The sequence below is a fragment of the Hyla sarda genome, chromosome 7 (assembly GCF_029499605.1).
Source record: "Hyla sarda isolate aHylSar1 chromosome 7, aHylSar1.hap1, whole genome shotgun sequence".
NCBI classification, from domain to species: domain Eukaryota; kingdom Metazoa; phylum Chordata; class Amphibia; order Anura; family Hylidae; genus Hyla; species Hyla sarda.
In genome coordinates, this window is record NC_079195.1 from 30,238,980 (window position 1) to 30,251,513 (window position 12,534).

Consider the following 12,534-nt stretch of genomic DNA (forward strand, 5'->3'; position numbering starts at 1 on the left):
ATACTGCTCCTATATACAAGAATATAACTACTATAATACTGCCTCCTATATACAAGAATATAAGTACTATAATGCTGCTCCTATATACAAGAATATAACTACTATAATGTGAATTCGGGTAGAAATACAGACATGGTGCACATCTACAATCTTGTATAATGATCTGATTGCTTCTCAGCATAATATCAAAAACTAACAGGTTGTTAGTATACATTTTTGATCAAAAAGTACAAGCCCACTCGCCACGTCAAGGCCACCTATTGAGAGTGGGTCCCTAACGTCCCTAGCATAAAATGGCGCAGCACCGAGCGGCGACCACCACCGCCGCGACACCAATGCCCACAGGGGGGAACGACCCACCGGCAGAGCGGCCCCAATGCCACTCAAACCAGTCTATGGGCCGCACCCCCCCGCAGACACGGCGCCACGGCAGCAACGGACACCGCACAGCACCACACCAGTGTGAACAAGGTGTAATGGCTCACTTACCATGCTCTCCCAGTCAGACTGGGAGGCTGCTAGGAAAGAAATGACCCATGTGTAGCTAACTACTACTTATATAGGGTTGGGCTGAGGGGGTGGGGAAGAGTGCAGACAACATGTTCAAACAAAAAAAAAAAAAAAAAAAGAGGGGATAGAAATCACAGTGTGAATTCGGGTAGAAATACAGACATAGTGCACATCTACAATCTTGTATAATGATCTGATTGCTTCTCAGCATAATATCAAAAACTAACAGGTTGTTAGTATACATTTTTGATCAAAAAGTACAAGCCCACTCGCCACGTCAAGGCCATTACACCTTGTTCACACTGGTGTGGTGCTGTGCGGTGTCCGTTGCTGCCGTGGCGCCGTGTCTGCGGGCGGGTGCGGCCCATAGACTGGTTTGAGAGGCATTGGGGCCGCTCTGCCAGTGGGTCGCTCCCCCCCGTGGGCATCTGTGTCGCGGCGGTGGTGGTCGCCGCCCGGTGCTACGCCATTTTATGCTAGGGACGTTAGGGACCCACTCTAAATAGGTGGCCTTGACGTGGCGAGTGGGCTTGTACTTTTTGATCAAAAATGTATACTAACAACCTGTTAGTTTTTAATATTATGCTGAGAAGCAATCAGATCATTATACAAGATTGTAGATGTGCACCATGTCTGTTTTTCTACCCGAATTCACACTGTGATTTCTATCCCCTCTTTTTTTTTTTTTTGTTTGAACATGTTGTCTGCACTCTTCCCCACCCCCTCAGCCCAACCCTATATAAGTAGTAGTTAGCTACACATGGGTCATTTCTTTCCTAGCAGCCTCCCAGTCTGACTGGGAGAGCATGGTAAGTGAGCCATTACACCTTGTTCACACTGGTGTGGTGCTGTGCGGTGTCCGTTGCTGCCGTGGCGCCGTGTCTGCGGGGGGGGGCGGCCCATAGACTGGTTTGAGTGGCATTGGGGCCGCTCTGCCGGTGGGTCGTTCCCCCCTGTGGGCATTGGTGTCGCGGCGGTGGTGGTCGCCGCTCGGTGCTGCGCCATTTTATGCTAGGGACGTTAGGGACCCACTCTAAATAGGTGGCCTTGACGTGGCGAGTGGGCTTGTACTTTTTGATCAAAAATGTATACTAACAACCTGTTAGTTTTTGATATTATGCTGAGAAGCAATCAGATCATTATACAAGATTGTAGATGTGCACCATGTCTGTATTTCTACCCGAATTCACAATATAACTACTATAATACTGCTCCTATATACAAGAATATAACTACTATAATACTGCTCCTATATATACAGGAATATAACTACTATAATACTGCTCTTATATACAGGAATATAACTACTATAATACTGCCCCTATATACAAGAATATAACTACTATAATACTGCTCCTATATACAAGAATATAACTACTATAATACTGCTCCTATATACAAGAATATAACTACTATAATACTGCTCCTATATACAAGAATATAACTACTATAATACTGCTCCTATATACAAGAATATAACTGCTATAATACTGCTCCTATATACAAGAATATAACTGCTATAATACTGCTCCTATATACAAGACTATAACTACTATAATACTGCCTCCTATATACAAGAATATAACTACTATAATACTGCTCCTATATACAAGAATATAACTACTATAATACTGCCTCCTATATACAAGAATATAACTACGATAATACTGCTCCTATATACAAGAATATAACTACTATAATACTGCCTCCTATATACAAGACTATAACTACTATAATACTGCTCCTATATACAAGACTATAACTACTATAATACTGCTCCTATATACAAGAATATAACTACTATAATACTGCCTCCTATATACAAGAATATAACTACTATAATACTGCCTCCTATATACAAGAATATAACTACTATAATACTGCTCCTATATACAAGAATATAACTACTATAATACTGCTCCTATATACAAGAATATAACTACTATAATACTGCTCCTATATACAAGAATATAACTACTATAATACTGCTCCTATATACAAGAATATAACTACTATAATACTGCTCCTATATACAAGAATATAACTACTATAATACTGCCTCCTATATACAAGAATATAACTACTATAATACTGCTCCTATATACAAGAATATAACTACGATAATACTGCCTCCTATGTTTCTGTCACTCTTGGCATCTCACCTAGGGTCACCATGGCACTGACCAGCCTTTCTTTCCCATCGGTGACGCTGCAGTTCCAAGTGGCCGCAGTCTCATTTCCGGTTGTGACTTCTGTGGTAAAGGAAAGCTCTCCCTCCTGACCACACATCTCACGGCCTGTCTTTAATTGATGCCAACACAATTTCCTATAGCTGTCCATGCAGGTTACGCGACACTGTAGGGGCACTATGGTATCCGGGCTGAAGTCATTTTTGGAATCAGGCACTGTAAGAAAAAATGGTGAGAGTCGATCATCATATGCAAGGGACTGTATATATTGTATATACTCTATATACATTATACAGTATAAATCCAGTATTCATTTAAATTGTGCAACTTGAAGGACTCCACATATCTACGGTCTGGTGGTTCGGCCTAGTCAACAAATTTGCGCCCCCTTATACATTTACAGCTTCAGTGGTCTTCAAACTGTGGACCTCCAGATGTTGCAAAACTTAAATCCCAGCATGTCCGGACAGCCAACGGCTGTCCGGACATGCTGGGATTTAAGTTTTGCAACATCTGGAGGTCCACAGATTGGAGACCACTACACTATTCTTTTCAGAAAATATGTAAGACCTCATCAAAATACTCAGAGTCCTAATGGCTGTCCGGGCATGCTGGGATTTGTAGTTTTGCAACATCTGGAGGTCCACAGATTGGAGACCACTGCACTACTCTATTCAGTAAATACGTAAGACCTCATGCAAATAGCAGTGCAAGTACTCAGAGTCCCAATGGCTGTCCGGCCATGCTGGGAGTTTTAGATTTGCAACAGCTGGAGGCACCCTGGTTGGGAAACGCTGTTCTATACACTAAATGTGTGAAATGCGCTTCGAAAATCTTCTGAATTTCCGTAATGGATTAAGCTCTATATATGAATAAATAAAAAGGAATATATAAATAAATGAATAAGCAAATGTAGTTCCCACCCTTAGTCAATGTTCACACGGCAGAATGGCCTCCCAGAAAATTTCTGGGCAGACATTCCACAGACAGCAGGCGCTGGCAGAACATGGCGGCGTTAGGACCGCTCGGAAATGCGCCCTCTCCATTGACGGCAATGCATTTCCGAGCAGAGGTCAAAGTCAATTCTTTCTGCGGAGGCCGGAATCGGAATTTCCACAGAAGATGCTTCCGTCGCGGATATTCCACCGAGTGCACGGTGCTGCAGAATCCCATTGAAAACAATAGGACTCTGCTGCTACAACGGAATTTCCGAGCGGAATTCAATAACATTTTTTGCTACCGCCATCTTCTCCGTTCTGAGATAACGGGTTATTTTCACCTTTAAAACAAACTATTCTAGAAATAGAATCTCTGTCTTAAAGTGACGGCTGCCGCCCCGGTATACCTCGCCCAGCGGTTGCCGTGTCAGAGATCAGCTCTGCGGTTATTAATTATCTCTTTCTAGGAACAGCCGTTACCATGGAAACCATAAGAGAGCAGCAATTATTTCATAGAATCTCCATCGATGTTCTGTCACGGCGGCACTGTGACATTTTGTCATTTTCGTAGGCCCTCGCTGCACGGTCGAGAATTATGTTTCTTTATTGTTCCCACGATTCCCGTAGGCCGGTATTGTCCCGTTCTGAAATATCGCTGCCGCAAGATTCACCACAGGTATCGGCCATATTGGATTACACTGCGTGTATAAGACAAAGGGCCAGATCATCATTGGCGCTCATGGAGCGCCTGCTCCAGGCCCCGGGCCCGCAGGGGGTCCCGTCACATTCGGGACATCCCTGTGTCCCGAAAAATCTTTTCAGGACACAAGGATGTCCCGGCGGTTACCTCTCTGCGGCGGCCCACGCGTTAACTTTAAAAATGCAGGGGCCGCCGGGAGGTAGCGCACGCAGGGACGTCATTGACGTCCTGTGAGTGCGCAATGGGAGAACAGCGGAGTGGAGAATCGAGGAGGATGCACGCGCATAGTAAGTTACCAGCAGCACGTCGTCTTCAGTGTTCTGACCTCCGCTCCTCCGGTCCCGGGATCTACTGCTATGGCCCATAGGCCATATGTCTGATCGTGGGGGTCCTGCAGTTGGGACCCCTGCGATCTCTGTGCAGTAACCGGCATTCGTTTAGAACGCTTGGTGCAGCAGCGGGGGTACTGACGACATGACCACGCCCCCTACTACGTCACACCACACCCCCTCAATGCAAGTCTATGGGAGGGGACATCATGACCACAGTGCTCTCTGCTGACATCTCTGTCCATTTTAGGAACTGTCCAGAGCAGCATATGTTTGCTATGGGGATTTTCTCCTACTCTGGACAGTTCTTAAAATGGACAGAGATGTCAGCAGAGAGCACTGTGGTCATGATGTCAGCAGAGAGCACTGTGTTCCTAAAAGAAAAGAACTTCCTCTGTAGTATACAGCAGCTAATAAGTACTGCAAGGAATAAGATTTTTTTAATGGAAGTAATTTACAAATCTGTTTAACTTTCTGGCACCAGTTGATAAAAAAAAAAAAATTTAATAAATAAAGTTTTCCACCGGAGTACACCTTTAAATTCGGGTGTTGCAGTTAGTTACTAAGTACAACTCCCAGCATGCCCTGGTACAGCCTGTGGCTCAGCAGCTCCCTAAACGAAAACTACAACTCCCAGCATGTTGGACTATATTGTAGTATATAGTATAGGTCAGTGTTTCCCAACCAGGGGTGTCTCCAACGGCTGTCCGGGCATGCTGGGAGTTGTAGTTTTGCAACAGCTGGAGGCGCACTGGTTGGGAAACACTGGTATAGTATATGGTAGGAGGATTGGTTGGATAGATATCGGCCATTGCATTGCCAGTATTTTTAATATAAAAATACCGGCTGTGTCGGTAAAATATCGGCCAGGTGGCAACCCTACCAACCCCTGATCTCAAAAATCCATCTCCTCTCCTGGAAATATAAAGTACGTGAAGTATCTTACCTGTGAGACTGGCCACACACACCTCCCTGGTCAGGTTCTTCCTTCTATCCCCAATCTTTAGACCAATATGCATCTGATATTTGCCTGATTTAGGATTTAGAAGCTGGATACTCAGGTGGTCACTTGATGTCTCAGACGCATCCTTCGAATCACTTGTTGCCGGCCAACTTACGGACCCTTCAGCCACGCTGAGTTTACCGATTATCTGGGATGAATAACTAATGGACCCGTCTTCTACGTGGATGTCTGAGTATGTGATTTTTTTTCTAATTGGAAAGTTGAAGGTCCACGGTATGGTGACGGGGTTCTTTCCTGATGTGTAGACTATGGGAGGATTGTCGTAGAATCCTGCAAAAATTGCCAAAAGCAGAAGGGAGGTGAGACATAAGTCCATGACTAGGAAATGTCCCAATCATAGGCCACCATATTATGTAGTAGTAAACTTTAAAGGGGTACTCCACGGGGACCCCTGGGATCTCGGCTGCAGCACCCACCTGTACAGCTTCCGGCAACGCTGGCGGCTTCGGTTCCCGACCACAATGGTGGAAGAGTGTGACATCACAACTCCGCCCCGTGTGACTTCACGCCCCGCCCCCTCAATGCAAGTATATGGTAGGCAGAGTCGTGACGTCACGCTCTTCCGCCATTGTGGTCGGGATCCGAAGCCTCCAGCGTTGCTGGAAGCCATACAGGTGGGTGCTGCAGCCGAGATCCCGGGGGTCCCCAGCAGCGGGACCCCCGCGATCTGACATCGTATCTCCTATCCTTTGGATAGGGGGATAAGATGTCTAGGGGCAGAGTACCCCTTTAATTACTAATCCACTCAAGGCTTCCAGGTATAAAAGATATTAACCCATAACCACCGAAAAACAACATGGACAGAGTATTACACCTAACTCCTAAACTACCTACAAGATGATGTGTTATTTAGTACATATAGAAAGGTGGCCAAGTGGATATAATCGGAAAGTATCTCCAATCCTCCCAAGACCTTCTCCTATGCTATCCCCCTGTCCGCACCTCACACAACCGTCTCCAAGACTTCTCCCATGTTTCCCCCATACACTGGATATCCTACCCTGACACATCCAGCTCTTACCCACCATCAAGACCTTCAATAGCAACCTGAAGACCCCTTTCTACCAGAAAGTCTATGACCTACAATAACCTGCTACCATTGTCCTCAGAACGGCTACTTCCCTAACTTCTCATAGATGACCAGCAATCCCCTCACCTCCCCTTGTACACTCTAAGGCTGCTTTCACCCTATAGAATTCTCCGTTTTATAATGACTCGTTAACAAAACCATTAAAATCGTCCGTTACAAAATCCCATTATAATCTAAGGGATTTTTCCATTACCCGTTTTAACCCATCATAGCCCATTATTAATAACAGAGGTTATTTTGTGTCGGGAGAGGTAAAGGGAGAAATAGTGTATGCACTATTTCTCCCGTTACTTTCTCCCGTCACAAAATAATGTCCGTTATTAATAACGGGCTATGTCGGGTTAGAACGGGTAATGTAAAAATCCCATAGACTATCATGAGATTTTGTTACGGTAAATTTTAATGGTTTTGTTAACGAGTCATTATAACGGATCTTTAAAACTGAGAATCCTATAGTGTGAAAGCAGCCTAAGTCCACATGGGCAGGGCCCTTTTTTCACTCTATATCAGTCTGTTATTCACTATGTGTCATGTATTTTAGCTCCTTATTAGTGTTGAGCGGCATAGGCCATATTCGAATTCGCGAATATTCGCGAATATATGGACGAATATTCGTCATATTCGCGAATATTCGCATATTCGTAATATTCTCGTTTTATTTTCGCGTATGCGAATATTCGCGTGTGCGAAAATTAACATATGCGAAAATTTACATGTACAACAAATTAACATAGGCGAGAATTCGCATATGCGAAATGTAGCATATGCTAATTTTCGCATATGCGAAAATCCGCACACCAGTCTCACACAGTAGTATTAGAGTCTTCTTACACCACACAAGCTGGAAGCAGAGAGGGGTGATCACTGTGATGTGTACTGTGAAAAAAAAAAAAAAAAATAACGAATATTCGTAATTACGAATATATAGCGCTATATTCGCGAATATTCGCGAATTCGCGAATATGCGATATTCGCGAATAAAATTCGAATTGCGAATATTCGCGACCAACACTACTCCTTATCAAATTTAAAGTGCCCTGAAACCAAGGGCACTATATAAAAAAAATAACGTTAATAATAATATCAATAATTAAGTAGGGGAATTCAGCCATCCTGGTCATGGACACCCACACACTCGGAAACGTAATCTCTATTAAAATCCTGATCTAACCTTTAAAAAATGTAATAATTTACTTATATAATATTATTTGAAATATAATATTATATAATATTTTTCAAAAAATTAATAAAAATGCTAAAGTTCCCCTTTGGATAAAACATAAAATAATTTCAATAATAAGAAGACAAAATAATTTCAATAACTAAAATGGTTACGGGTTTACGGTGTTCAATAGATAAGTGGCAGTAGTTATAATACCTAAAACTTTGATATTTGAGGTGATGTCAAGACTGTTTCCACCATCCATCTTGATGCGGCACACATAAGTACCACCGCTGTTTAACCGCATATTGTTCTCCTCCAGTATAGGGCCACCAGACTTCACAGTCCCATCCTTCTCCCATGAGACTTGAAGTCCCGGTATTTGTGACGATAATGATGTCAATTTCAAAACCAGGTCTTCTGACGAGAGAATATTGGCAGAAGGATGTATGGATACTATAATGGGAAAACAAAAAAAGGAAATTGGCCATGCAGAAACATAGAATACGTACAACATTTTTCAGGTTACCTATCCCAAACTGGATTCTTAAATAAATTTTAGACTCCTAAATAGACCCCAATATTGACCACAACTCTAAATAAATTTTAACAATGGATCAGACCACTAAATTAATTTACAACCCAGGTGCCAATGTAAATTGGACTTTAATCCAGACCCCAAAATGAATGCAGACTTCAATATAAATTTAGACCCCAGACTAAGCCCCCAAATAAATTAATTTCCTTGACCAGTCCCTAAACAAATTCAGACCCTTAACGAGTCCTCGGAAGTAATTTAGAACCAAGAACAGACCCATTAATTATTTTCTGAGCTCATACCAGACCTCAAATAAAGTCACACTCCCAACTAGATGCCAAAAGGATGACAAACCCAAAAACGGTCCCCACAAGTAAACAAACAAATATGAGTACAAAATGGTGTAATGGTCAAAAAACAATATAGGGGTCGTATCCTGCAAGTAATTTAAACACAAGACCAGATTCTGGTTTCTAAACTTATAAAATCTTTTTATTCTCAGGAAAGTGTCAAGGAGGCGGAGCCTAGCTGCTCAGGTGCCACAGCCTGGCATGCCTCCTTCCCCCCTACTTTATCTCCCAGTCCCACCCAAGTTGGATTGTCCACCTTAACGTACCTTGAAATACAAAGAGTTCCACAGTTCTGAAAATAGAATTTCCATTCTGACAAGTATAAGTGCCTGAATCTGCGATCCTAAGGTTCATCACAATGAGGTTGTTGGTCATGTGGGATGGAACACTGTAACGACTTTTATCTTGAAATGGAAGGATAAATAAATTAGTTTTGTCCATATTTTTTGGTTAAGATTCAGAACATTCTATTTAGCAGTTTCTATATGATGTCTGGGAATTTTTTGGTAACTTCCAAAATTACAATGTTTATACAGTGGTCCCTCAACATACGATGGTAATCCGTTCCAAATGGACCACCGTTTGTTGAAATCATTGCATGTTGAGGGATCCGTGGAATGTAAAGTATAGGACAGTGGTCTACAACCTGCGGACCTCCAGATGTTGCAAAACTACAACACCCAGCATGCCCGGACAGCCGTTGGCTGTCCGGGCATGCTGGGTGTTGTAGTTTTGCAACTTCTGAAGGTCCGCAGGTTGTAGACCACTGTTAGAGGAAGTTGTACTCACCTGTCCCCGCCGCTCCGGACGGTCACCGCTCGTCACCGCTGCCCTGGATGTCGCCGTCCATCGCTGTCGCCGCGTCCCTGAGGTGTCCCCGACGCTCCGGCAAGGCCTCTGCTTCCCCGGCATCTGCGCTCTCCGTCGCCGCCATCATGTCGCTACGCACGCCGCTCCTATTGGATGACGGGACGGCGTGCGCAGCGACGTGATGACGTCGATGGAGAGCGCCGACGATGCAGAGGATCCCGAAGAGGGCGCGCCGGAGCCCCGAGGACAGGTAAGTGATAGTCAGCAAAGGGCACGGGGCAACGTAATCGGCTATCCGGCGGCAGCTGAAGCGGTCTGCGCTGCCGGATAGCCATTTATGCGATGGCCCCGACATACAAAAGCATCGTATGTTGATGCTGCCTTCAACATGCGATGGCCTCTGAGAGGCCATCGCATGTTGAAATTATTGTATGTCGGGGCCATCGTAGGTCGAGGGGTCACTGTATCATGCACAATAAAATATTAACCTATTTATTTTATAATTAACAAAAAAAAAATCTAGAAAAATTTTAGGTTTCACACTGGTCACCAGAGCATACACATAGGTTGATGCTTGTCAGCTTTGCTGTACAGACTGGCATAGAATAATCAGAGTCATTTTATAATCTTTAGAAGGTGGATGAGTACTGCTGGAGACCTAGATAAGGCAGGACTGTAATTCTATAATCTATACCCAGATAAGGTTGTGTATGCAGCTCCCCTGTCACTTCCTGTTCTTTGGCAGAGGGGGCTGTAATCCATCACTTATAAAAAATTAAAATAAAATTAAAAAAATAGATATAACTAGAGATGAGTGTCACAGCGAGCGAGCGCTCTGACCATGAGCGCTTGCCGCCTCCTTCCCCTGCGCGCGCCGGCTTCTCCAGATTTAAAGGGCCAGTGCACCACTATTTGGTGCCTGGTCCTTCCCATATGTTATTTAAGCCAGCTCCTCCACCTCTTCCCTGCCGGATCTTCAGTGCCCCTAGCCTGAGATTAAGCGTTCCGTATTGTCTGTTTGCCTTACCCGTATATTTGACCCTTCCGCTACGTTATTTGACTAGGCCCCTTTGCCGCCTGCCTTGACCTCTTGCTATGTCTGACGACGCCTCTGCCTCATCCTTCTTTACCTCGTCTTGCCCAGTTACCTGTGTAGTCGAGTCGTATTGGGGGTAGCGACCTGGGTGTCGCCTGCCGCAGCAAGCCCATCCTGCCTTGGGGTGGGCTCTGGTGAAGACCAGCGGCACCTTAGACGCCGCTCCCCGATACGGCCCGTGTCATCTGCCACACAGGTCGGAGGATCCACATCCAGCATTGTTTCAATGAGCAAATTAGTTTGGGTACCTATAGTCCATTTTGGTGATTTTCTTGGTGTGAATGTAAAGTGCCCCAAATAGCCTAGCCAGACTCCATAGTGAGTAGATACTCTGATCCTAAGGGAATGTCACCAGGAACGGTGGCACGTTAATGAGCTGCTTTACATTTCCTAAATACCCTAAAAAGTCATGTATGGCACACTGACATCTCCTAGTTTTTTCATATTTATCCTGTGCAGGTTCCCATCAGGAGCAGTATAGTATGGAACATGACGTACAACACAGAAGACATGAGTCTGTATAGGGCTAGAGATTTATCCGAAATAAATGTCGAAAGTCTCCATATTATATTTGTGCCGAGTTGATTCACTCATCTCTAGATAGAACAATTTAAAAACAGATCAAACACATTAATTATTTTTTTACGGTCATATATATTATTAGCTTTACCCTTTGCCTTAGTGCCAGAATATTTTTGGGATCTGATATATTTAATAAGAAACTCTTTATCCATTCGCCATTCAATGGCCCCTTTGGTTTCTGTATCACAACGGAGAGTTACTCTCTTTCCAGCTTCAGCTAGGACTTTAGCACTGGATGCCAACGAGAGACCTGAAAGGAAAAATATTGATATATTATTATTTTATTCAAAAAATATATTAGTCAGTCAGAGACCAGTCAAAATCTGAGCCTACGGAGCTTAAAGGGGCACTCCACTGCCCCAGCGTTCGGAACATTTTGTTCCGAACGCTGGGTGCGGGGGTCGTTACGTCACGACCATGCCACTCATGACATTACACCACGCGTGATGTCACAAGAGGCGGGGGTTGTGACATCACGGCCACGCCTCTTGTGACATCACGCGTGGTGTAATGTCATGAGGGGGGTGGTCGTGACGTAACATACCTGCACCCAGCATTCATAACAAAATGTACCCCTTTAAAAGGTGGAAATATGAGTAGTATATGTTCTACAGATTGGATAGACAAGGAGCACACTTTAAAGGGATATTAAAAAATCTTAATCCTTCCAATAATTATCAGCTGCTGAAGTTGAGTTGTTCTTTTCTGTCTGACAACAGTGCTCTCTGCTGACATCTCTGCTTGTCTCGGGAACTGCACAGAGTAGAAGAGGTTTGCTATGGGGATTTGCTTCTACTCTGGACAGTTCCTAAGACAGGTGTCATCAGAGAGCACTTAGACAGAAAAGAACAACTCAACTTCAGCAGCTCATAAGTACTGATAGGATTAAGATTTTTTAATAGAAGTGATTTACAAATCTGTTTAACTTTCTGGAGCTAGTTGATACATTATTTTTTTTTCCTGGATAACACCTTTAACTATCCAATTCCCAAAAATTTTTATTATACTTCATTGCCCATGCATGACAACTTCTTACTCACGTGTATGGAAATACAGGACGGTAAAGCAGATGATAAATATTCTCTCCTTCATGGCAGGGGGATAAGGTTTTGGATTCTTGGTGACTCTTAATGCAGTTCTGTGAGGTGTTTGGAGAACTCATAGGATGCGCTGGAAATAAAAAAAATAAGAACAAGAGATTCAGGAGATCATCTGG

General features: G+C 43.7%; 1 protein-coding gene across 6 annotated transcripts in view; it reads right to left on the minus strand.

Moving 5' to 3' along the window:
• The window catches only part of CD4 (CD4 molecule), an 86,536-nt gene that overhangs the window by 17,784 nt on the left and 56,218 nt on the right, over positions 1 to 12,534 (minus strand). For all 6 annotated transcript variants that reach the window (XM_056529894.1, XM_056529895.1, XM_056529893.1 and 3 more), the window contains 6 exons: positions 12,359 to 12,488; positions 11,407 to 11,568; positions 9,097 to 9,234; positions 8,159 to 8,398; positions 5,613 to 5,960; positions 2,673 to 2,915 (listed from right to left, as the gene is read on the minus strand). In XM_056529894.1, the coding sequence (XP_056385869.1) occupies positions 2,673 to 2,915; positions 5,613 to 5,960; positions 8,159 to 8,398; positions 9,097 to 9,234; positions 11,407 to 11,568; positions 12,359 to 12,410 (1,183 nt within the window). In that variant the 5' untranslated portion in view covers positions 12,411 to 12,488. The remainder of the gene's footprint in view (positions 1 to 2,672; positions 2,916 to 5,612; positions 5,961 to 8,158; positions 8,399 to 9,096; positions 9,235 to 11,406; positions 11,569 to 12,358; positions 12,489 to 12,534) is intronic.